The sequence below is a fragment of the Eretmochelys imbricata genome, chromosome 13, assembly GCF_965152235.1.
Source record: "Eretmochelys imbricata isolate rEreImb1 chromosome 13, rEreImb1.hap1, whole genome shotgun sequence".
NCBI lineage: Eukaryota > Metazoa > Chordata > Testudines > Cheloniidae > Eretmochelys > Eretmochelys imbricata.
The window spans coordinates 16,173,201-16,200,775 of record NC_135584.1 but is presented as its reverse complement, the minus strand read 5'-3'; the positions used below and the strand labels follow the sequence as shown (position 1 = coordinate 16,200,775).

At 39.8% G+C, this 27,575-nt stretch overlaps 1 protein-coding gene across 1 annotated transcript in view; it reads left to right on the top strand.

Annotated features, from left to right (window-relative positions):
* Window positions 1-2,968: 2,968 nt before the first annotated feature.
* The window catches only part of PTPN1 (protein tyrosine phosphatase non-receptor type 1), a 61,467-nt gene continuing 36,860 nt past the window's right edge, over window positions 2,969-27,575 (top strand). The window contains exon 1 of the mRNA XM_077831842.1: window positions 2,969-3,138. Coding sequence (XP_077687968.1) covers window positions 2,980-3,138 — 159 coding nt within the window. The 5' untranslated portion in view covers window positions 2,969-2,979. The remainder of the gene's footprint in view (window positions 3,139-27,575) is intronic.

Sequence of the window (27,575 nt, the reverse complement as noted above, 5' to 3'; positions counted from 1 at the left end):
TATATTTGTATAGACTCTTAAATGTGTCCAGACTTATTTATGCTCAAATAAATTTGTTAGTCTCTAAGGTGCCACAAGAACTCCTTTTCTTTTTCCAGACTTAGTGATTTTTTAAAACTCTTTCTTTCTCTTACTTGAGCTCATTTTACACCGTGAAGGGTGAATGCTATCTTTAGTCTGTGGCAGATCCCCAAATTCTCCAGGGTAGCATATGGCTCTTAGTGACCTGGGGCAACTATTCTATGACAACAGTACCTCCGATAATTTTTTTTTCTTGATGGATCCTTGACTGATTTTATCTATCAAGTCAGAGCAGGTGACATGAATGCACAAGTCTGTATGCTAACTTCCCTTATGAAAAGCTTCTGTACTGCAGTAATTCAATTGCCTGCAGTTATAGCATCATGGGCTTTGATCCTGTCTTAAGTAGGCCTGTATTTGGAAGGGAAATGTCCAAGGGCTATCTGTGTGTTGCAGCAACTCTTACTGGTGACTAAATGGAATCAAAGCCCAGAATCATGTTAGGGGTGTGGTGTTAAAAGCTGCTGCCTTTGGTAATTAAATTATACAAGGTGGTCAGGTAAAGTGGCTACTACCACCACTATGCTTCTGTCCCTAGAAGCCTTTACAGCTATTCTGAGGGAAAATGGGCCCTTTTCCCACAGAAATGGTCTGTAAGGGACTGCTGCAGGCGGAGACATAATCTGATCAAAATTATTTGACTGTTGGGTAATGTAATCAAAATCACTACAGGGTCAGTTGTATTTCAGTGGAACCTCCCCAATGGATATCATCTGTGAAACAATCCTTCAAGATTAAAGAACAGGAGTACTTGTGGCACTTTAGAGACTAACAAGTTTATTAAAGTATTAGCTTTCGTGGGCTACAGCCCACTTCATCGGATGCACAGAATGGAACATATAGTAAGAAGATATATATATACATACAGAGAAGGTGGAAGTTGCCATACAAACTGTAAGAGGCTAATTAGTTAAGATGAGCTATTATTAGCAGGAGAAAAAAAACTTTTGTAGTGATAATCAAGATGGTCCATTTATACAGTTGACAAGAAGGTGTGAGGATACTTAACTTAGGGAAATAGATTCAATATGTGTAATGACCCAGCCACTCCCAGTCTCTGTTCAAACCCAAGTTAATGGTATCTAGTTTGCATATTAATTCAAGCTCAGCAGTTTCTCACTGGAGTCTGTTTTTGAAGCTTTTCTGGTGCAAAATTGCCACCCTTAAATCTTTTACTGAGTGGCCAGAGAGGTTGAAGTGTTCTCCTACTGGTTTTTGAATGTTATGATTCCTTATGTCAGATTTGTGTCCATTTATTCTTTTGCGTAGAGACTGTCCGGTTTGGCCAATGTACATGGCAGAGTGGCATTGCTGGCACATGATGGCATATATCACATTGGTAGATGTGCAGGTGAATGAGCCCCTGATGGCATGGCTAATGTGATTAGGTCCTATGATGGTGTCACTTGAATAAATATGTGGACAGAGTTGGCATCGGGCTTTGTTGCAAGGATAGGTTCCTGGGTTAGTGTTTTTGTTGTGTAGTTGCTGGAGAGTATTTGCTTCAGGTTGGGGGCTGTCTGTAAGCAAGGACTGGTCTGTCTCCCAAGATCTGTGAGAGTGAGGGATCATTTTTCAGGATAGCTTGTAAATCTTTGGTGATGCGCTGGAGCGGTTTTAGTTGGAGGCTGAAGGTGATAGCTAGTGGCATTCTGTTATTTTTTTTGTTGGGCCTGTCCTGTAGTAGGTGACTTCTGGGTACTCTTCTGGCTCTGTCAATCTGTTTTTTCACTTCATCAGATGGGTCCTGTAGTTTTAAGAATGCTTGATAGAGATCTTATAGGTATTTGTCTCTGTCTGAGGGATTGGAGCAAATGCAGTTGTATCTTAAAGCTTGGCTGTACACAATGGATCATGTGGTGTGTCCTGGATGGAAGCTGGAGGCATGTAGGAAAGTATAGCGGTCAATAGGTTTCGGGTATAGGGTGGTGTTTATGTGACAATCGCTTATTAGCAAGATTAAAAGTGCTAGAGAGATGTAAACTATTGTAATTGTAATTGGCTAAACTGCCAGTGCCTGACTGGACTGACCTTGAGAAGGGTCCTGTGGATTAAGAGCTGCCACCTGGAGATTATCTCACAGGAAAAAGATCTGTGCATCATAAAATGTCTGAGTCTGGATTGTCCCAATGACATTTTTATTGGATTCTATTTGGGGCTGGAGGCAGCAAGCATAGTTCATTGGAGCTGGGAAAATGTTAACCCTTTTGAAAACTAATTATGTACATGAAGTGGTACATATGGTACCTATAATGAATGGTACACATGTTCACCTGGCAAGGGGAGGAGTGGTGAGAGTGGCAGTGTGAACTATGTGTCTGAGCTGGCAGATGGACTCCAGAGATCAGGAACGGAATAGGGAAAACCCAGCCTCTTCCCCACCCCCATCCATCTTTACAGGCCCAGGTATAATTAGACATAACCAAGGCAACAGTGTCACCAAATTTGTCCATCTGTCTCTGGGCCTGAGAAAAAGGCACAGGTACCACCCCTCTGTCAGTCCTCAGGCCTGGGGTGTGGGCATAGCTCCCGTCAGTCCTCAGGTCTGGGGGGGCACAACTCCCGTCTGTCTGTCTGTCCTGGGGGGGCACAGGTCCCCTGTCTGTCCTTGGAGGGGGGCATAGCTTCCCTGTCTGTTTGTCAGTCCTCAGGTCGGGGAGGGGGGCACAGCTCCCCGTCTGTCTGCCTGTCCTCGGGAGGGGAGGCACAAATCCCGTGTCTGACTGTCCCGGGCGGGGAGGGAGGGTCAGGTCCCCTGTCTGTCAGTCCTCAGGCCGGGGGGGGGGGCACGGCTCCCCTGCCTGCCTCTCCCAAGCCGCGCCTCCCCCAGCGGGGGCGGGCCCGGAAGCGGCGTGGCCGGCCTGGCGGCGTAGTTCCTGTGGCCGGGGAGGGGGTGACATGCAGAGCAGGCAGCGGCGGCCCCGCGAGCAGCTGGAGCCGGAGGAGCAGGAGCAGGGAGCGGAGGCGGCGGGCCAGGCGCGGGGGGCCCCCACCATGGAGATCGAGAAGGAGTTCCACCGGCTCGACCAGGCCGCCAGCTGGGCCCTCATCTACCAGGTGAGGGGCCGGGCCGAGCCGGCTTCCCCAGCGCCGGCGGGGAGCTCTGCCGCCTCGCTTCCCCGGGCCCGGCGGCGGGGAGCTCTGCCCCCATCCCTTCCCTGACTGGCCCGGGGCCCCGGCTGGGGGGAGCTGTGGCCCCCTGACCGCCCCTCCGGCCCGGGGCCCCGGCTGGGGGGAGCTGTGGCCCCCTGACCGCCCCTCCGGCCCGGGGCCCCGGCTGGGGGGAGCTGTGGCCCCCTGACCGCCCCTCCGGCCCGGGGCCCCGGCTGGGGGGCGGGGGGAACTCTGTTCCCTTCATAGCCTCTGGCTCAGGGCCCTGGTGGGGGAACTCTGCCCTCAGGCTCCGTCATTTATTTCCCCCACTACAGTCCGGCTCAGGCCTCTGTGGGGACCTTCGCTCCCTTCTCCCCCCGTGCACGTCCGCGCCCCGCTCCCCCCGTAGCTCCTTTCTCAGGGCCCTTGTAGAGGGGGAGCTCTGCGCCCTGTGTAGGGCTCTGGGGAACGAGCTCTGCTCTCCCATCCCCGTCCTCTTCGGAAGTTTCCTTCCCGTGTCATGGGTCTCTAGGGGGAGCGCTGCAATCTTCTTCCCCCGCAAGTAGCCAGCTCGTTGTAGAGGGCCCTGTGGGAGGGCGGTCCGTCCCTTTTCTTCCAGGTTCTTTCCAAAACCAACCTCCATATATGATTCCTGGGGCCATAGTTCTGCCCCTTGCACAGCCTTCTACGCCGGGCTGGAAGGAGACTTGCTCCCCCCCACCCCACCCCAAAAAACCAAAAACTCCACTTCGCATTGCAAGGTTCTTGGGGAATAGTGTGCCCCCCGCAACAAGTTCTCTTGTACAAAGCCCTGAGGTGAGCTTTTCTGTCCTCTTTCATTGATATATCTCTACAATGTAGCTCCCTGGAGGGGGAACTTAGTGATGCATATATTTTCCCACACAGTGCACAGAATTGAGAACTGATACCCTCCACCTCCAATCTCAGGGTGGATGGGGGAAGGAGTTTGTGGTATATGTTTTCTCAACCATCCTTGTACCATCACACACACACTCTCCAAATCTAAGGAGAGGCAATAAAGTCCCTTCTCTGTCTTTTAACCTCTTCTTAAGCCCTGAGGGGGTATGAAGGCATATACTCTCACACCAGCCCACTTTCGCAGTGGAGTGATGGTGGGGTGGCTGTTGCATGTATGTGGCTTTTGAATCACTATAATAATACAAAGACTGTAAAATTGGTTAGGTATAGATTTGTGTATAACTGTGTGGTGTCCCCAGGGTAGAGGTTATTTGTCAATAATGGTATTATATAAAATATATCTTTACATTGTTTTGCTATTATATTTACCCAGAAATATTTCAATTTCATAGTAGCAGACTTTAGAAAAAGATACATTTTGTTATTTCACTGGCAGTGTGGTGGGTTTTGAGTATGCAGTCCTAATTTATATTGCTTGTATTTTTAACAAGTTCCCTGGACAATATATTCCCAAAATAAACAGGATGCAGGAGAGGATAAGGAACACTTATAGCTAGGTTGATAAACTCAAGTTCCTAATATGTTGAGATCAGGTGGCATTATTATAAAGTAACAAAGTTTTTTGCTGTTAATTTATTTTGCTGTCTAGTTTCTCTACAAAGGTAATGTTGTGTGTGACTGGGTTGTTATCTCTTCCCAAACCTCTAAATTATTTTTTCTCCTTTTTTTCTTTTTTTAAGCTGATGTTTTATAAGATCTTTTAATGTGTGTTTGACAGTGTTTTAGTTCATATGTTGCCAGGTTGCTATGATCTACAGAATGGATCAATATGTGAAATTGGGCTCCTCTGCTCGTTTGCTCTGAACTTCTCCCCATAGAGTTTTACAAAAGTGGCGTAATGGAGTTTGTTTCATATCCACAGTGTGCAGAGTGTAGAAAATCTTTAATGGAACATTTTGAGCTGCTATGGGGAAGATGTTTGCTTCACAAAATTAGAGATGAAGAGTGAAAGAATATTTAGTTCTGGGTTCACTTCCAGGAAGATCTACTACTGGTCTGAGTATTTTGCTTTCTGTGGCATTCCAAACTCAATGTCCTTTGAAAGTCGTGAATCTGTGACATTAGGTTTTTTTTCTAATCTGTTTTTGAAACATTTGATGTCACAGACTCAGTGCTCAGGAAATAACTTTGACTAATGTATTACAAAGTTGATCTAATGTTAAGGTTGTGAATTATGACAGCAGAAATAAAGAAATTCAGTTGTGGCTGCTGCACCACTTTTAACTTGCGTCATCAAACTGAAGTTCTTACAGCATAATCCTATGCTCCCTATTGGGTAACAGCCACAGTATGTGCAAGCAGTTATTTGATTTGGGCTGTAGAAGCAGCCTCGAAAAGGCTGCTTTGGATGTTCATAGCTTTTTTTAACTTGAGCTCTTTTAGTTATCAGCTTGTGCTGAATTTGAATTGGCAGTGATCAGAAGAGAAAATCTGATTTGGCTTTTGTGAAATGAGTGAGTGGTGGATCATGTTCTAGTTCCCGTGCATGTGTCACTGAAGAACACTAACTGGCATCTTTTGCTGGCAGTCTCAACAGGGCCATGGAATTTAAGTATCAAGTCAGAGTAGGGGCATGTTGGCTGGGCAGCATGGGGATGCTTGTACAACAAATGTCAGTTGTATTTGCTGTGAAGGGTAAATAGAGAATTGACAGCTGTAAGGCTGTCACCCCTCAGCAACACTCCAGCAGTGTGTGTGGTCCACTGACCTCAGGCATTTGGGGCTTAGGTATGTGTGACAGAGTGCTAGCTGTAGCCTTCTGTATGCTGTAGCAACCTAAACCTGTTTCCATGGGAATTACTGACACCGGATGATAATGGGCTAATGAGGTAATTACTTTAGTAATAGGGATCATTCTCGTATAATTAATTGGTGGGAACAGGAAGTAAAGAGGAAGCTCAGATGGTGAGCTAGGTGGAAGAGACAAGTGGTGTGAAAGACTCCTCCCGTTGTACACCTGTGCTGCTCCTGCCCCATTTTGCAAACAGTCAGTTAAAAGTACACATGGTGGAAGAGTAACTGTGTGTGTTGGTGATGGAGGGACCACAAAACCAAGCTAGGCAGGCGTCCTCACTGGATAGCTCAAGAAGCAGGTTTTGTTTGTGTTCTCTACTCTGCTGTGGATGAAGGCTGGATGTCTGTGCTGATTCTTTTGGCTCTGCCGTCTGCCTTTGGTACCATTGGCCATGAGTTAGCAGGGATATGACTGCAGACCCCAGTAGGAGCAGAAAGTGATTCTTTAGTAGCTCTCCTCCTTTCTTACTGAAATATCCTGGAGTGTAGTCATGAGCAGTGGCTCTTCTGCTGAGACAGCAGTCTCGTGGGGTTTCATCAGTTGCAACTTGTCATCCTCTCCTGTTTTAATGTCGCTAAGGGGGAGTTAGAGGGATAAGTAAAAAGCGTTTCAGTATGCCATAACAGTCAGCTTTAAATTTAGATTCCATCTCACCTGGCCAGTGTGGTTCAGTAACTTGCTCTAACATAGTCTAGCGAGGTTCAATTCACCCTTGTAACATTGAGATGATGCTTGGAGGCTCAGCAATGTAACAGGAAGAAAACTAGGACATTTCAGGTCAATTAATACAGTTTTCTTTGTAACCTAAATTTCTTGTTGGGGCCCAAGTTGCTTCTGGGTGTCCAAATATCAACAGTAGCCATGTTTTTCTAACCTAATTTGGATGGGAGTATGCACATCTTTCTTTCACATGTGGACTTTGCTACAGTCCATACTTTGACTGTCATGAGAATGGATTACTCTATTGGGTTGTCAGTGCAACTTTCCTGTGTATAGCATCCTTCATGCAAAGATTAATGCATTACAGTGAGACATATGTATGTAGCTTTGCCAGTTTGGAGGGATACGGTTATATTTTTTCCTGATATTCTTCCTCCTGTTTAACAGGTCTTTAGCCTTATCAGAAGTTTCCAATGTCTAGGTGGTATCAAGCTTACTCTTAAATGTCCAGGAGGAGGATGTATATACCATGTCACTTCATGTTGCCCTGAATGAAGCTTAACAGCAATTAACAAACAGATTCATCGGCTCATATTCCTGGACATGCCAGACGAAGTTGCATTTAGTATGGGGTGGGGATAATGAATTCTACAAGGATCTCAAAGCAGTAGCAGATGTGGCTAGCTTGGATCACTCTCGTAGGTGGTGGGAATAGCCATATGACTTCTGTCTAAGCATATGTGCTGATGAAGCTAAGTGGGAATCTATCATCTTCTGCAGGATCAGGAGATCTTTGGTCATTGGTGCCATGTGACTACTAAAACTCAGGTACCTTTTTAGTGGGATAGGAGAGAGCTAAGCTCAGCTGAGAGAATATAATCATTGTGAAGAAACAAAAATAAGTCTTGCAGGGAAAAGTATAAAGAAAAAACCACAAAAGGAAACAGTCTTTCTGAAATGAAGTACTTCGATATTTTGTGTATGTTACAAAACATGATGAGATAATTGGCCCAGCGTTGAGTACTTAGTGGAGCTACTTTGGTTCACCATAAATGGTTGCTCAAAAATGGGAAAACATTTGTAAAACACTCAATTTTTCTTGACCAAAAAATCCTCTCAACACTTTAACCAGCTCTGTTTGCCACAAAAACTGTAGAGCATAAGACATTTTGTCTTGGGCATCCTTCCAAGGAAAAGGACCCAATCGCTTTCTAGCCTATGCCAGTGTCATAAAAAAACCTCTTGCTTAGAAAATACTTGAATAAAGTGAGGAGCCGTTCTAGACCAGTTACAATGATGTAAGTATTCCTTTCAGTGCGCAGACAAATTAGGGTCCTATACATGAAAAACAGCAAGTTCAAGAAAGAGCTAGGGACAAGGGTAGACAGTACATTCAAATATGAGCTTTGCAATGTGAGACTGTGGCAAAGAGATGCAATCTAGAAAATAAGTGGTGTATGGGTGGGTGAATGACATGTTCAGTACATAAATATCTGCAAAGGGTCAATAGGAATGAAGAGAATTCACCCTCTGCAGATATTCCAACAAGGAGCAAAAGCCTGAAGCTAAGCAAAGTTTAGGTTTGCTGTTGAGGGAGGGAAGATGGTGTGTAAAGGGGACACTCAGCCGTAACAGTAAATGGACAGTGAAACATCACAGTTCTCCAAGAAAATAGGCAAGATAAGATTTTAGTGAGATTGCTGCAAGGAGTAGTCCTTCAAAATGCAGGGTGATTTTATGTAGGCCCCAATATATAACTCTATCAGGTATGTCTAAGGAAATGCTCAAATATTGGCAGATTTGCCCACTACAAGATAAATGTTATTCCCACTAAAAAAACATATAATAAAGAAGCAAAAAAGGCAAAAAGCCTGATGTCTTTCCATTGCAATTCAATTTTAAAAAGGGAACCATCTGCTTAAAATCTAACAGAAAAAAAGTTAAAATTAGTTTCAGTTACTATATCTGCCCCCTGAATCCCTATGCTACTCTTTGTGGGTTTACAGTCACACATCCATGATTTCTTATTTACATTCTTTTCTTTCTCCCTTTGCTGTAAGAGACTGGTTATAAAGGGGTGACAGTGAAATTGACTACACACAACCTGTTCTCAAATGCAGAAAGAAATATTTTCCTTAATCCTTCAATAATAGGAATGGTAGATCAAAAGGTTTTGGACAGATTACTTTAATTGACAGTATACCTTTTAAAATATGCTGCTTAGGCTTTAATACCTTTAACCTACCTAGTTTTAAGACCCATAGGCAACTAAACTGAAGTTTGACTTGGAAAATGAAATCTTTTATTTATCTTAAGACCCAGCTTGCATATGAAACTAACATGAATTATAAATCAAAGTTGTCTTGCCCAGAGGTTGGGTGCAACTTGGGGCTTCTAGTCCTTGGCACTTAAGTTGAGAAACTGTTGCTGCTTTCTAGGTGGCTACTCTAACTGGGAGTGTCAATTCTGACTTTAGTATGAATGTTGATTTGGTGTATAATACTGGATATGATTTGGAATAGTAGTTGCAATCCAGTATCTGAATTTACGAGTGGCTACTGTCCAAGTGTTGCAAAATGCTTTGATATGTTGGACTCCGTATGAATCAAACCAGGCTTGGGTATTTGTAACGGACTGGACAACCAGGGATGATCACTGGATAATTGTCCTGTTCTGTTAATTCTTTCTGAAGCATGTGGCACTGGCTGCTGCCAAAAGATGGGATACTAGGCTAGATGGACTGTTGGTCTGACCTAGTATGGCCGTTCTTATGTACATGTAAAATGTAATTTTCACAGTGGGATAAGAGCATGGCCCAGAGGATAGGGGGCACAAGGTTGAAAGTTGGGAGACCTGAGTTCTGTCACCAGTTTTGCTGCTAAATTCGTGTACTTTGGCAAGCAAATTAACAGCCGTACCTCCTGTTTTTTCCACTTGTAAAATGAAATTATACTCAGTAACTAGATATCCATGGCGAAACTGATTTATAAAGCACCTGTGATTTGAGACCTAATTACTGTAGTGCGGGAAAGAAAGAAACAACTCTTCAGTAAGATTTTGATCCTGCTCCCATTAAAGTCAATGGGACTTTGGTCACGGATTTCAATGGGAACAGAATTGTACAGTACGTTTGCCAAGAAAACACGAACATTTACTACTCATGCCAGAAAAATACAAGCAAGACCATAATAATGCAGTAGGCATAATCTGCAAGTGAGTGGCATATCAGGTACTTATAAATAGTAATCATGAGCCCTAACACCATTCTGTTGTAATGCTGAGCTGCTATAATAGTGGGAGTTATACATCATACAGGGATTTTCTCCTTTGACCATTGTCTCTTGCTTTACAACTGAGTTTTCTTCTCTCAGAACAGAGGCCTTTTTGTCTCTGTTAGAGGAATAGCCTTTCTGTACTGAGTGAAAGTGTTTGAGAATGTGGACTGAGTAGGAGGCTACATCTCATTAAAATTGAGACTGATAAACATTGGCACACAAGTGTTATTTTTAAAAGAATTTTTAAAAATAATTTGAATGGCTAGTTAAAATGTCCCTGGGTTTGTTTTAATACCAATTTTTTACTTTATGCTGCTAATTTTAAAAGGACTATTTCTTGGGGGGGAATATATATAATACACACACACATTCATTCACAGGAAAGGGGTTACCATAAACTGACGCTGATTTAAAAAAAAAAAAAAAAAAAAAAAAAGCAAACATGTATGGGGATTGTCCAAGGGATTTTGGCATCTCTAAACACTTTAAATGTGTACATTTATATAATTATAAATGTAAAACTTCATTATTTTCAAAATAAAACTGTTAGCACATGTTCATGTAATAGTTGTTGAGAATTGCAGTGTACTATTCCTGTCACTTACGGGAAAGCAGATGCTAGCAATTACCTTAAATTAGGGTGACCAGATGTCCTGATTTTATAGGGACAGTCCCAATATTTGGGGCTTTGTCTTATACAGGTGCCTATTACCCTCTATCCCTGTCCTGATTTTTCAAACCTGCTATCTGGTCATCCTACCCTAAATGTTTGCTGTTCTTAAGAAAAAAATCACCAATACTGGAAGATAAAACCAGTTCTCTCATCTATAAGTGAAGATTAAGAAGAAATTCAGAAAAAAAATCCCTCTTTAATTAAAAAAACAAACAAAACAACCTGCTGAAGTTCAACTTGACCACTGTCCCCCTTGAATAGTTTGTTATGCGTACACAAGTGTCTGTTCAGTTCTGTGCTTCACTTCAAGTTCAAGTACTGTTTGTATGATTGTGGTTTAATAAAGAAAAAGTACCCAGCTCTTCGACACCTGGGGAAGATGACAAATAATATCCTTTCTGCTTTCTTCTGTAGGTGTAGAGGATGTACATGATTATTGAAAAGCCTTTCTGCAAGAAGTCTTAAACTGTCGTTGTACAAGGCAAGCTCTGAAAATATTGGTTTCAGTGGAACTAGATGACCACTTTTCAAGTGGTTTAATGTACTTTTGTCATTAGCAGGTGTAACAGTATTTACACATTCCATTACGTTAGTCTTAGACAGCTAAGAACACATTCTCTCTCAACAACAGCATTCTACATGAACTATGAAATCTTAAACTGCAAGGGTTAAATTTGTGACGAGGAACAGACCTTTCATGGTGGCTGGCCCAACACTGTGGATCTTCCTTCTGGAGTGTGATCAGAGATCTTGCCACTGTAAATTTCACTTTTCTCTAGGGCTGTCGATAAATCGCAGTTAACTCATGCGATTAACTCAAAATTAATCATGGTTTAAAAAAAAAATTAGTCACGATTAATTGCACTGTTAAACAATAAAAGACCAGTAGAAATTATAAATATTTTTGGATTTTGTCTACATTTTAAAATATATTGATTTCAATTACACAGAATACAAAGTGTACAGTGCTCACTTTATAATTTTATTACAAATATTTGCACTGTAAAAATGATAAAAGAAATAGTATTATTCACCTTTTACAAATACCCTAATGCAATTTCTTTATTGTGAAAGTGCAACTTAAAAATGTAGGTTTTGTTTGTTACATAACTGCATTCAAAAAGAAAACAATGTAAAACTTGAGAGCCCACAAGTCCACTCAGTCCTACTTCTTGTTCAGCCAGTCACTCAGACAAGCAAGTTGGTTTACGTTCACGGGAGATAATGCTGCCGGCTTCTTACTTGCAATGTCATCTGAAAGTGAGAACAGGCGTTGGCCTGGCACTTTTGTAGCCAGCATTGCAAGGTATTTACGTGTCAGGTATGCTAAACATTCATATGCCCCTTGTGCTTCAGCCACCATTCCATAGGACATGCTTTCATGCTGATGACGTGCTCAAAAAAAAAAAGGGCATTAATTAAATTTTGATTGAAGTCAAAATTTGATTAGGGGAGAATAGTATGTCTCCTGCACTGTTTTACCTACATTCTGCCATATATTTCATGTGATAGCAGTCTCGGATGATGACCCAGCACGTGTTCGTTTTAAGAACACTTTCACAGCAGATTTGACAAAACTCAAAGAAGGTACCAGTGTGAGATTTCTAAAGATAGCTATAGCACTCGACCCAAGATTTAAGAATCTGAATTGCCTTCCAAAATCTGAGGAGTACGAGGTATGGAGCATTTTTTCAGAATTCTTAAAAGAGCAAAACTCCGATGCGGAAATTACAGAACCTGAGGCACCAATAAAAGAAAATCAACCGTTTGTTGGTGTTATCTGACTCGGAGGATGAAATTGAACATGCGTCGGTCAGTCTGCACTGCTTTGGATCGTTATTGAGCAGAACCCATCATCAGCATGGACACGTCCTCTGGACTGGTGCATGAAGGGACATATGAATCTTTACCACACGTAAATATCTTGCAACTCCAGCTACAACACTGCCATGCAAATCTCACTTTCAGGTGACGTTGTAAACAAGGAGTGGGCAGCATTATCTCCTACAAATGTAAACAAGCTTGTTTGTCTGAGTGGCTGAACAAGAAGTATGACTGAGTGGACTTGTAAGCTCTGAAGTTTTACATTTTGTTTTATTTCTGAATGCAGGTTTTTTTCCTTGTACATAATTCTACATTTGTAAGTTCAGCTTTCATGATAAAGAGATTGTATTATAGTACTTGTATGAAGTGAGTTGAAAAATACTATTTATTTTGTTTTTTTACAGCACAAATATTTGTAATAAAAATAACTATAGAGCACTGTATTTTGTTCTGTTGTAATTGAAATCCGTTTATTTGAAAATGTAGAAAACTTCCAAAAATATTTAAATGGTATTCTGTTACTGTTTAACAGTGTAATTAATCGTGATAAACTTTTTTTAATCACTTGACAGCCCTACTTTTCTCTTTAGCCTAGTTTTCCATAACGTTCTCAACAAGGAAAGAAGGAGTCAGCTACACACAAGACAATGAACCAGATGTATCAAGTAGAGAGAGGAATCTAAAACATAGGAATTGCATTATTCTATGTAAATACTGATTTGTAAGATACTGTAGTATGAGTGTAGTATAAAAATTGAGAGAGAAATTACATAATGAGTAAAGAAATATTCAGAGCAATCTAATGCATTAAAAATAGATCTAATCTGTAGGTTTTGGTGTTAAAATTTTTTTTAATTGACTGTTTACAGCCATTTAAAATTGGGATTTAGTGTCTTGCATTGGAAACGAGTTGACCAATCATTGTGAAACATTGTTTCTTTCCCGAGCCAGTAGACACGCCCTCGCTAGCTTACCGCGAGAGGCAGTATGATACAGAATCAGAGTGCCTGTGTGTGGTGTTTCGGTAGGCAGAATGCAAAAATGTCATTTTTTTAATCAATAATGAAACTTAGATATATTCTCCATACACACAAGTGAAGATTCAACAGCTTCTCCCAAACCTCTTTTTGTAGTATAAGATAAAAGCAGCTCAGAAATCTATGTGATTCTGTCAGTGGTAATAGAAAATGTATACCACCCATCTGGAAATAGATCAGTATACTAACCAACAAGGCTCTTTGCTATTCTGTTTAGGAAGACTATAGTTTCAGAAATCACAGCATTATTAAGCTGGAGTATAAGAAGTAACTGGCAAAAGAGGTGAGAATTTTCCATGTTAATATATTACGTAACTTATGAGTAAATTGTATACCAGCAGCATTCATCTGAACTTATGTAGTGAATGCTCCAGGAAAATTCTGTACATGCTTTAAAGGGCTTTCCTTATGCTTTCCAGATAGTAAGAAATAGTTCCTATCCAACAGGATCTTGCAGTCTAATTCAAAGACAAACCCCATGAAGTGCTGGTTTGAATTGGAGAGATGCTTCACCAGCAGCTGATGATTCAAAGCTTTGAAGGAGTGAGTTTGAGTGCATTTAAGTGAAAGATAGTAAGGTTCATAGGTTCAAAATTTGCCCACTATCACTTTTTTAGTGCTCTCCCCTCCTTTCTACTCTACCACATTTTATATTTCTACAGCAATTGAGTAACAATTTCACATTGGGGGAACAAGCAATATGAAGAGAGACATACTTGGATTTCAGATTTTAGCAATTGCTTTGTATTATCTGGGGTTGCAACCAAATGAACATTTGTTCCTTTATATGGGTATGGTTGTTAGTTTTAAGTGACTAGCTTCTGTGCACCAGAAAGGGTTAACTTAAATTTGAATACTGCCAAATGTGCTGTGTTGCTGCACACAGGCTGTGGCAGAAAACGGCAGCAAAATAGTTATGTTCATCTAAGTTTTTAATCACTAAATGTGAAACACCTAAAATTCTGCTTGACGTGCTACTTTGAGGTATAGTTTTGTCGGCAGAGCATGAGATGAAGTATCTCTGACTTTGATAAAACATAATTTTAGACTTCTATACCATGCTTAATTTTAAATCAGTGACATTACCATGCTTATTTGTGTATTCTTAAAGTATTTTAATTTTCCCTTCTCTCTCTCTCTCACCCCCAACGACGAAAGCTACATAGTCAGTGTCAGGCATAAATAATAGAACTTTGCAACAAAGTTGAACTTGACAGAAATCCAAACATAGTAACTAATATAGATAGGAGAGGAGACTGTGCATAAAGTAGTTATGTAGGGCAAAAAGCTAACTACTGAACTAGTTTGTATGCCACTTACTATTTTCAGTCTTTGCTATTGAACTTCATAATGTATAGTGGCTGAAAACAGAAAAGATTTCATACAGTGTACACAGCAAATGAAAACTACTAAATAGCTAACTTGCTCAGTGGGGAAGGATTCCACACCACATTGAACTGCCTAGTTATTCAGATTTTAAAAAGAGAAATCAAGAGATTCAAAATCTGAGGGCTAGGATAGCTTCACAGTCCTACCTCTTTTGAATGATTTGGCATCTAAAGATTTTGACTCTGCTAAAAAATTCAGTTTGACAGATGAGAGTTTGGTAACCTGTTCTTTGTCTCATTAAAAATGAGAAGTGCAGAAAGCATTCTGACAGACACCACGTTCTCAACTAACTGGACTGTGTAGTAAAATCAATGTAGATTAATATGTTGTCCAAAAAATCGTTACGTTCACAGGAGTATTTGGTTTTCTAAACTATGGAAGATACTTTGTGAAAACCAAATTATAAAGTAGTATTGGTAAGATTAACCTAATTCTAAGAAATGGAATCATAGAATTGGATGCAGTTGACTTTGATGATATGCCAGGAAAGCAGGGAAATTCAAGAATATGAGAACTAACTTAAAAGAAGGTTCTTTGTACAGGCATGACAGGTCTTAACATGTTGAGAAGGAGAATAGGGGAAGATAGTGAAAGATCTGTTTAGACAGCATATTGCAAGATCTTCCAAAAGATGTTTTTAAATGGGGCCTTTTTGTTTTTTAACTTTGGGGAAGTTAGTTCCATTTTCCACCTCAAACAAGCTGAAGTGCTAAAATATCAAATGTTGACCAGATTATTTCCATGAGTTGTTATTGCCCTTCCACTCATGAGTAGTGAGGTGGTAAAGGGCATCAGAGTTGGTGGAAATGTTAACAGAACCTCTGATGAGCTGTCTATGACTGATCACTTTTTTTTAATATCTGAAAAAATGAATAGATTTTAGCTCTAAAGAAGAGTGCCATGACAAATTGTCATTACTCCTGACTGTTCTGTGTCTCATGTGGAGGTTCATGGCGTTTTCACCAACTACCTATTATCTGCTCCTATCCACTCCATTATGGTAAACCAAATGTTGTCTTAACCTTTTAAGAATAGTCTTTTTAAATTACTGGTTTAAGACATATATCCGTGCAGTTTCCAAAGAGTTAATCCTTTGAATGGAAAAACTGTGAGACCAATGTTCTTCTATTTAGCTGGACAGACTTATTTTGGGGATGGAGAGGAGAAATGGGTTAAGAGCTGGATTTAATGAAAACTTACAGCCACAATAGATACCCAGATAACCTGGTTTAGATGTAAGTGTTAATAATATGTCAGTATTTACATTATGGAAGCCTATTTCAGAGACTGTCATGCTTGCAGACTAAAGCTGTATTCCTCCTCTCTGGAACATTTGGGCATCATCTTGTCTCTTTACAGTTGCTTCCTGCTTTGATAGGAGAGCCAGGCAGTAAGGTAGCTCTTTATTTTCTTTTTTTCCAATTTCTCCTACAAGAGATAGTTGCTGCGCAGAGCATGCGGCTTACTGTTTTCCATAGCACTGTCCTCCTCCCTTCCATAGCAGTATCTTTGTTCCTTCTGTGCATACAACTGCTACTCCCACCATCTGAAGCTATAGCTGACTCAGCTGTTGGTTCTGCTGAATGCACTGCAGAGACAAAAGAAGAAAGGCACCTTTGCTACAGGAGGATAAAATGTTCAGTGAGGGTTAAGGTCCCACCTCAGAGGATATTGGTCCTAGGCATCAGGGATTTAATCAGGGTTGAGTGTGTAGCTCAATGTTTTTCCCCTGTTGTGTAAGAAATTTGAATCTCACCATTTTTTAAAAATAAGTTGGAGGCAGATTATGCCATTGGTTTCACAACATAGCCCCAATAATGTTAGTGGAGCTGCACAGGTACAGTTAAGGGCAGAAAGAAAACTGGTAAACAGAAAATGTACCATTTTTTACTACCTCATTGGATTCACTTATTTTTAAAGCACAGTTGTTGATGGTTAGGTTGATTAGGTTAAAAATGAATGCTCTTCTGGTCTTGATCTTTCAGATGCTTTTTCTTGCCTTTCCAGCTCAGAACTCCACATTTCCACTGCGGTGCTTAGTTTACCAAGTATAGAATGTCTCAGCATTAACTAAAAAGCCGTTCTGTTTGTCAGATTCTTTGTGGAACAGGAGCAAGTGGTCGACATAGAGTAATGTTCTCATAGCCCTTTCTTTTTCTTATACACATTTCAATGAAAATTACTTGTTTATATCATCCTGTAATTCCACAGTAACAGGTTCCAGTATTATAAACAGTGTGACCTTTAAGTGTGATCACAAGGAAAATAGATAAGATCTATTTTTAAAATGAATCTTTCAACTAAGATTCTACTTCCTTTTGCTGGCAAGACAAATAACCCATATTGGTTCAGATGATCTCAATTCCACTATTACATGAGGCCTGTTTTTTCCGCTGCCCTGCACAGTGTACAGTCATTTACACCTGTGTAAAGTTAGTGTGAAATGGGTATAAATTGCTACCATTCTGACTGGTAGCATTTTACACCCACTTCTGGCAGGTGTAAATGATTGTACAAGGTGCAGGCCAGTGGAGGGAAAAATAAGCTTATGGCCTTTGACACAAAAACACTGACTGGGATAGCAAGAGGATGAAGTTGGAGAATTGTACAAATACTGAATTGCATCTTAAACATAAAAACTACATGCATAACATGGGCACTCTTTTCCAATAAAAAAAGGTCCTCAAAATGGAGGAAATATTATAACCGACAAGTACAAATGTAGTTCAGCGACTACTACATTGGTCTAGAAGGTCTCGATAAACTATCCTTGTTCTCCTTTACACAGCTGACTGAACCACAGAGCAATATTTCTTTGCTAAACTTCTGATAAAGGGAAGTTTTCCACACAAGCTGCAATTTGCCTACTTGCGTGTGTCAGATAGTGGTGGTCATAGCATGCCAGGTTCACAAGAAGTAGTGAAGAGCTTGATGAAAACTGTGCTAGTTAAATCAGCAATATTGATCTTCTCCAGAAGCATCACATAAGTGTAGCTCAAGGCTTCTGTTATTGATACTGTTTCATAAGTAACATAAAACTTCAAGCATAGTAAGTACTGAAGGATAATATCTGCTGTGATCCAGCAGCTGCACCTCTGCGATTCAAGTGCTCTGCCAATATTACTCAACTGCTGAGTCCCCATCTTTGTCAATGAGTGTTGTCAAGAGGACTTCTCAGAACAAAGAGGCGGTGGTTTCCAGCCAGTAGTGTAAAGCAAAGAGTTTGCCTGTGACAGTGGTTGCTCTTAGTCATCGTGTGCTCTAGTAGAGCTGTTGTTGTAGACTCCGCCACCATGAACTCATGCTAAAAGCTAAGTCATAAAAATGTAGTATGTATACTGTATAAGAGTGAGAACTTGTCTTCTCAGTTAGTGCCTAGTAGTTTCTTGAGGTGGCATGCTGAGGCAGAAGGGGGGTGGAGGTAGCAGTGGCTCCATGGATTGGAGAAGGGGAGGGATCATCAGATGCTTCCCACAACGAAATGATGGCACAGTCTGAAGCCCAAACCAATAAACTAATGCTGCCACAAATGAGATCAACACAACCACCACAGCTGGCATGCCACTCATAAGAGTGGCAAGGCACCCTGTGAGAGCCACCTCAGCTTTTGAACTTGCTGCCTTGTTCCTGGTCTGAAGTAACCGTAGATATCAACTTTAAGGGAATGTTGCAAAGTTCGATATGTTTTCCCTAGATATGGAGGATTTGGAATACTTTGGGAGATTAAGATTTTAAATGTGTTCTGATACTAGGTTATGTAGGCTTATTATTGTAGAAAGTGTTATTTTTATAATTGTATTTTGAAAGTGTGTCAAGAAGGATGCAGAGCAAAGAAAAATCTTTTTATGCAATGAGTGTATTTAATCAAAAAGAATACCTGAGCTTCCTAGATGCAACGCATTACACCCAAATTATATTGTATCATTTATGGACCAGAGACCCATTATGTTATGCTCTGTACAGAGGCAGAAAAAGATGGTCCCTTTTAGGATTAAACCAGACTCAACAGGAAAGGAAGTTCCTTAGTTTTTTCTTCTGAATCTGTTATGTTCTGGACTATGCAAAGATGAGTCACTTGTGCTGCTCACAGAGGCTTATGTGCCACTGTTGTGATGGCTTTAATAGCAGTAAATAAGTTAATACTGCTACTTAAATTAGTGGTGCTTCTGTCAGTAGTTATCCAAAAAAACAAACAATTTCAAATTTTCCTCAGATGTTACTATGATACCTGTGCTGTGTAAACTCCAGAATTTTAAGGTCTTTTGCTTGTCCTGTAAGGGCTCTTAATTGTAAAACCTTCCCTACAGTGTGCATTCTCCATATCAGACACTTTATATATGTAAATTCCTGTGCTTTTGGTTCTCTAGGCTTTGAATCTGCCATTAAATACACAGTGCTCCCATCTCCACTTCTAGCAAAATATGCTACTGCGCTTATATGTAAGCTTAGTAGTTAATCATCCATGGACACTATTGTGTGCCTGGTAGTCTTTAATTTAACATGTCTAAGCATTTTTTTTGCCTATATGTGATGAAGTGAGCTGTACCTCACGAAAGCTTATGCTCAAATAAATTTAAGTCTCTAAGGTGCCACAAGTACTCCTTTTCCTTTTGTTTTTGTTTGCATTCTTAAGTAAGATGTTTCTGGAGGTGGATGTACTGCGTACTTTTTATTCAGGGAACTTCTTTAAATACTAACACTGCTAACGGGAGTTTGAAGTAATCTTGCTTAAACATGCTTTATAATTTGGGAGCTGATATCAGCCAATGCTGACAGGAAGTGGAATTTTATGAGCAAGAGACTAGTCAAGTTGCAGGGTGTGGTGGAATGGGCATGGCAGTGTGGTCTGAACTGTAAAAAAAGTAAAGGGAAGTAATAGGAGTTGCGTCTCTACATTTAGGGAACTCTCTTTGGAGACATACAAGTTGTTGATAGTCATTTGGCTTTGCAGAGTGGCATTCCTTGGTAAATTGCTTTGGACACCATGCTAATAGGATAAACACTTTCTCATTTCATGATCTATCTGTCCTGTGTAACTTGCTTTCAACTCACAAATCTGAATTATTAGCATGAAGAAAACAACTAAAAAAATCCCATGCATGGTTGGCTTATATGGTCCTGACAAATTTATTTGAGCATAAGTTTTCGTGAGCTACAGCTCACTTCATCGGATGCATGTGTTTTTCACTACAATGCCTCCGATGAAGTGAGCTGTAGCTCATGAAAGGTTATGCTCAAATAAATTTTAGTCTCTAAGGTGCCACAAGTACTCCTTTTTTCTTTTTGCGAATGCAGACTAACACGGCTGCTACTCTGAAACTTATCTAGTCCTGTTTTTGTCTTTAATGTACTGGAGTGTTACAGTGGTGTCCTAATTTATTAGTGTGTCTATGAAAGACTGTTCTTGACATCAGGACATCCCTATTTAGCACCAGAGTCATTCTTTGAATCTAGGATGCTTCCATCCTTCAGGTGAAAGAACTGCATAAGGCCCAGTTCTCTCTTGGGGTATGTCTACATTGCCCAAAAAAAGTATGTTCTTAGCTTGCGTTAGCTAACTCAGGTTAAAATAGCAGTGAAGATAAGGCAACTTAGCTTTTAACTCAAGTTAGCAGGTTGAGACAGAGCCTATAGGGGATCCTGGGGTTAGCAGCTCCAGTTCAACCAGAGTTAAATGTTCAGTTTCCTTGTCTTCACTGCTATTTTAACCTGAATTAACACACTTTCTTAGCAAAGTAGACATACCCTTACATGAATAGGGTCTGTGTGTATATAGGATATGTATATGGTGCCATCACCATAGTAGATGTACCTTTGCCTTATTCTTGCTATGATTTTTGCATGCTAGTTGTTTATCACTTTGTAAATTACATAAATAATGCTAAATTAAATGTAGAATAAGAAGCAAGAATATAGCCTGTTTTCATTGTACTTTGTGTGAGGTAGCTGGTTTTGTCTTTCTAAGGAAATTTCTTAAGCTGCTTGTCAGTCATAGATGGATTAAGGTATTCAGAGTCTATTGTTAATCTCATACAGAACTGGAATTTATATTTAATTTTCAGTCATGATCAAATTCCTTCAAATGATGTCTCTGTTCCATAAACATACTTCCTTGGTGCATGTTAGCAAACACCAATTTTCACAAATGGGGACTTTTTTCATTGCATAATAGAAGCCTGCTCTCTGTAGCAAAAAGCTTAGAATTTTAGCCTAAAGAAATTAAGAATTTATATTGTATTTAGAAGCATATAAGAGAAACTAGTTCTCTTCTGTCAGGTGCATGTGTCCCTAGATCACTTCACTCAACTAGGCTTATGTGAACTGTGGTGCTTATATCTCCATTTATAGGATTCAGTGTTTACGTTTTTGTTTCTCTTCAGGAAAAGTATTAATTTTTCTTAGAACAGAGTTTACAGCACTCTAAATATTCATCTTCAAGTGCACACAACTTAAGTTTATCTGTTATTATAATCTAAATGAAAATCCTTAATCTAATATAAAAGTATAAAGGCACAAATGGGAAAATGGGAGTAATCCTAATCCAGCAGTCCTTTTTATTCCCAGGAGATTTAGTGTGAACTACATAAGTGATTTGGTAACGAGGAAGAGGGCACCATTCAATAACTTGAAATCTGCCTGCAACAAGTACTTGCATATTTAAGTAATAATTGGATGCCCATGTTGCTCCATATTTTTCACGATCAGCAGAAATAGGCTACAAAATAGCCACTGGATTCCCCTTGTCCACATGTTTGACTCCTCAAAGAACTCTAATAGATTAGTAAGATATGATCTCCCTTTACAGAAACCATGTTGACTTTTGCACAACGATTTGTTCTTCTATGTGTCTGACAACTTTATTCTTTACTATTGTTTCAACTAATTTGCCCGGTACCGACGATAGACTTACCGGTCTGTAATTGCCAGGATCACCTCTAGAGCCCTTCTTAAATATTGGCATTACATTAGCTATCTTCCACTTATTGGGTACAGTAGCTGATTTAAAGGACAGATTACAAACCAGGGTTAATAGTTCCGCAATTTCACATTTGAGTTCTTTCAGAATTCTTGGGTGAATGCCATTTGGTCCTAGTGACTTGTTACTGTTAAGTTTCTCAATTAATTCCAAAACCTCCTCTAACAACTCTTCAATCTGTGACAATTCCTCAGATTTGTCACCTACAAAAGACTGCTCAGGTTTGGGAATCTCCCTAACATCTTCAGCCGTAAAGACTGAAGCAAATAATTAATTTAGTTTCCCTGCGATTACTTTATTGTCTTTAAGTGCTCCTTTTGTATCTCGATCATCCAGGGGCCCCACTGGTTGTTTAGCAGGCTTCCTGCTTCTGATGTACTTAAAAACATTTTGTTATTACCTTTTTGAGTTTTTGACTAGCTGTTCTTCAAACTCCTTTTTGGCTTTTCTTCTGACATTTAATTTGGCAGTGTTTATGCTCCTTTCTATTTACCTCACTAAGATTTGACATCCACTTTTTAAAAGATGCCTTTTTATCTCTCACTGCTTTTACATGGTGGTTAAGCCATGATGTCTCTTTCTTTTTTTTTTTTTTTTTTTTTTTTTACTGTGTTTTTTAATTTGGGGTATACATTTAAGTTGAGTCTCCTGTTATGGTGTCTTTGAAAAGTGTCCATGCAGCGTGCAGGGATTTCACTCTAGTCACTGTACCTTTTAATTTCTGTTTAACTAACCTCCTCATTTTTGCATAGTTCCCCTTTCTGAAATTAAATGCCACAGTGTTGGGCTGTTGAGGTGTTCCTCTTATCACAGGAATGTTAAATGTTGGTCACCGTTTCCAAGCAGCCACGTTAGTTACCTCTTGGACCAGATCCTGCTCTCAGATCAGGACTAGATCAAGAGTTGCCTCTCCCCTTGTGGGTTCCTGTACTAGCTGCTCCAAGAGGCAGTCATTTAAAGTATCGAAATTTTGTCTCTGCATTTCGTCCTGAGGTGACATGTACCCAGTCAATATGAGGATAATTGAAATCCCCCACTATTATTGAGTTCTCTATTTTGATAGCCTCTCTAATCTCCCTTAGCATTTCATCGTCACTATAACTGTCCTGGTCAGGTGGTCGATAATAGATCCCTACTGTTCTATTCTTATTAGAACATGGAATTACTATCTGTAGAGATTCTATGGAACATGTTTTCAAGGGTTTAACACAGATTTTATTGGTGGGTTTTATATATTTTTATTTTTTTTTTCCACCCGGAGAGGATAAGAATATAGCAGTTTGCATTGGTTATTCTCTCTCCCCTCCCACCTGCCCTGTTTGTAACACCCTGATTAATGTACTACATCAGTTCATTTTAACTAAAGGAAAACCGTTCTGAGGATGCCAGATGGCTCAACAGTCTGATAGCACCTTTTTTTACATTGAGTAGCCTTCATCAAGTAATTTTAATAATGCGCCATTTCTCTTGGGTTGTCTTATTTTGCAAAAAAAGAGGTTATTAATAAAGGATGAATCTAGTACATGTGGAACTAACAATATTTCCATTTTAATACTCCTTAAGAATTTAGGTTGGGATTTTCAAATGCTCAGCATTGGTCTAATGCTTCCACTGAGACCAGTGGACGTTTTGCTATTAACTTGAATGGAAGGAGAATTAAGTCAACACTAAGCACTTTTGAAAATAACACCCTTCGAGTATTGGCATCTGCAATAGCTTATTGGGCAGAAACTTGGGACAGATGGTCCAGATGCAATATTTATATTTGGAGTTTGGCTAAAAAGAATATAATTTGGTTTCTCATGCAGTACCATGAACCTCCAAGTAAAAACTTATTTTCTTCTTAGAAATGTAGAGGGAGATTGCAGAAAGTCTTGCTGCAAATCCTAGATGGTTTGGCAATGGAAAGTATGCTCGTGTCCGTCAATTTCATAATTTAGCTGCTATATAGGTATAGTAGCTAACTCTTCTGTGCACATTACTGAAACTTTGCACTTGCATGTCAAACCAGAAATATATGTTCTTAAGCAAATAGCTATGAATCAGAACTCTTTCCTTTCCAGACAGGCTCTTTTGGAAGTGCCAGAGAGAGAAGATTGGCTTTATGTTGCTTTTGTAAATGAAACATTAACCACTATTTTTTCTAAAATCTCTAAAGTCCAAGTACCCTGTGGCATTTTACATAACAGTACTATACTGTGAAAACTTAGTAATATAATAGATTTTTAAAAGCTTATGAGAGAGAAGTAACCTCTGGAGCTTTACAGTATGCAAACTGATGAGAGGCTACCATGAATAAACTAGGAACTCTAAAATTGCTATTCTAAGCTAGTTTAGAATGTCCTTAGTTCTTAACAGTACCCACACAATTACCTTTTAAAACTGATTGTAAATGTATAACTGTAGGATTTATCACTGTGGGAGAAATAGACAAGTTTGAGGTCAGCAAGCTTGTTACTTATCAGCCCAAAACAGTGCATGCACAAATCAAAACACTTACATGGCCATGGTGACTGAAAATGTCTGATTTACACAAGATGAAAATGAAAGTTTCTTGGGGGAAAAGTACTTGTATAACAAAAGTAATTCACTATGCTTACAGAAAGATATTTTGCAATATGTGCTGTAGTCAGTAAGCAACTGATTACAATTCACTACAGAACCAGGTTTCTTTGCTAGGGTGAACTTAACTATCTTGAGTAGTTATGCATCATCTGCAGATTTTGCCACCTCACTGTTTTACCCCTTTTTCCAGATCATTTATGAATATGTTGAATAGGACTGGTCCCAGAACTGACCCTTGGGGGACACCACTATTTACCTCTCTCACTCTGAAAACTGACCATTTATACCTACCCTTTGTTTCCTATCTTTTAGCCAGTTACTCATCCATGAGAGCACCTTCCCTCTTATCCCATGGCAGCTTACTTTGCATAAGAGCCTTTGGTGAGGGACCTTATCAAAGGCTTTCTGGAAATCAAAATACTGTATGTCCACTGGATCCCCCTTGTCCACATGTTTGTTTGACCCCTTCAAAGAACTGTAATAGATTAGTAAGACATGATTTCCCTTTACAGAAACCATGTTGACTTTTGCCCAACAATTTATGTTCTTCTATGTGTCTGACAATTTTATTCTTTACTATCGTTTCAACTAATTTGCCTGGTATTGACGTTAGACTTACTGGTCTGTAGTTGCCGGGATCACCTCTAGAGCCCTTTTAAAACATTGGCATTACATTAGCTATCCTCCAGTCATCTGGTACAGAAGCTGATTTAAATGATAGGTTACAGACTACAGCTGTTAGTTCTGCAGTTTCACATTTGAGTTCCTTCAGAACTCTTGGGTGAATATCATCTGTCCTGGTGACTTATTACTGTTTAATTTATCAATTTGTTCCGAAACCTCCTCCAGTGATTCCTCAATCTGGGACAGTTCCTCAGATCTGTTACCTAAAAAGAATGGCTTGGGTTTGGGAATCTCCCTCACGTCCTCAGCTGTGAAGACCGATGCAAAGAATTCATTTAGATTTTATTTATTTAGGTTTTATAAAAGCTACTGTTCCCTTCATTCATGACCTTGACATCACTCTACTATAGACTATATAACAGGCTTCAAAAAAGAACTAGATAAGTTCATGGAGGACAGGTCCATCAATGGCTATTGGCCAGGATGAGCAGCGATGGTGTCCCTAGCTTCTGTTTGCCAGAAGCTGGGAATGTGCAACAGGGGATGGATCACTTGATGATTACCTGCTCTGTTCATTCCATCTGAAGCACCTGGCATTGGCCACTGTCAGAAGACCGGATACTGTGCTCGATGGACCTTTGATCTGACCCGTTCTTGTGTTTTTACTCCGTTTCCATGTCAGCATTTAAAATACTTCATTTCATAAATGGCATATAGTGCCAGCAGTAGCAAAAAAAGGTACATGGATTCAGCAGTCAGTTTTGCAGAGAATAATAAAGAACAAGCAAAGTCCAAACCGCGAAAGTGTGTTTCCTCACTTGACGATTTTGCATCTGTTCAGCAACAGTGGCAAATGATCAGAGAAGAATCTCTCGTGTTTGGTCAGTTTAGACTCCAAGCTCGGTGGAGCAGGGACCATACCTTTGCTTCGTCAATGCCTTATACACATCTGGTGGTATACACGAATGTTGGAAAGACATCTATCTAGAGTAGACACTATATCGTACTCAATACCATAGTGTGAGTGCCATTATAAACTTATATTGCTTCAGCAGGTTGTTTAAACATTGTATTTATAGCACCCCCCTTCTTTTCCTTATGCTGAATGTTGTTTTGAGAGTTTTTTTAATTTGTATTAAAATATATTAGTGGAGAACTTAACAATGAATGCACTAAACTTAATCTTGCTTAGTAAAGCCCCTGATGGGAGGCTACTAACATTTGGAGTGTAGACTTGTTGCTAAGTTTTAAAATAGTGTGTGAAGAGGAGTGAACTAAAACATGTGATAACCTTAACTCCTACACCTCTTGTGCAAAAGGCTTCCTTTGAAATCTTGCTAATGATTTACATTATTTTTAAAATGCTTTTCTGTAGTGTTACCTTCTAAGCTGAATAATATTAAATCCGCTGTGATTGCACAAATTTTAAAACAACGTAAAATATCACCTGTCCTGGTATTTGAACATCTTTTCTGCTGTTTTAAAGTGCAGTATTATACTGTACTAGTTTAAGAACTTGGAAAAGCTTTTGGCATTTAATTTGAGATTTAGCCTTTGTGTAAAGAGTTTAAAAGTTTTCTGATACTGTCAAGTCAGAAACAAGTTAGCATTAAAAATAAATTCACAACATATTTTTACTAGTCCTGGCTAGCTGATGGCATATTTGGCTTTTAATATTTTACACACAATTAGACTATCAACCATACTGTACTATAAATCATTAAGTGCGTGTGCTCTCACGCATGTTCGGCTACATTAGGTCTTTTGAATTTTTACAAATTAAGTATAGTTTTAACATGCCTTAGTTAACACGTGGGAGAGAATGTCCTAAAACTTCCTTACTTTCCGGAAGTCATGCGTAGCTGCAACTTTTAAATATCTAGTTAAGTGGTTCTCAACCTCCAGACTGCTTGCAGTACAGTCAGCACACAGCTGCGGTCCATGTGACATCCTCAGGGCCATACAGGTAGAGTGAGTGTGTGTGTGTATATATACATATTGTGTGGATGCATCCCAAGTAACATTTAAAGAGCTGCATACATGGCCGACAATGGTAAATAGGTTGACAACCACAGCACAAAATCCAGTAAATGGCCCACCTTGATCATCATACACATTGTAAGGAGAGTGATCACTTTAGATAAGCTATTACCAGCAGGAGAGTGGGGTGGGAGGAGGTATTTTTTCATGCTTTATGTGTATAAAAAGATCTTCTACGCTTTCCACAGTATGCATCCGATGAAGTGAGCTGTAGCTCACAAAAGCTTATGCTCAAATAAATTGGTTAGTCTCTGAGGTGCCACAAGTACTGATCTAGTTGAAGTTTAAACTTCACTCCAATCTTCATAATAGGCCGCAAAGTACGTATTATCTCTCTTATAGAATGGCAGATGCGATTTAACCAACTTCCAAAAAGGGAATTGGCATCGGGTACAGAGGTCAGTAGTTACAGATTAATCATGTGCTCAACATACTAGACCGCACCCCTCCATAATGGTAGGAATAGACTTCTAGTCCTGCCCCAGAAAACAAGATATTCAAAGGACAAAACAGTTCTGATTCCCACAAGTAGTAATCCTTTTGT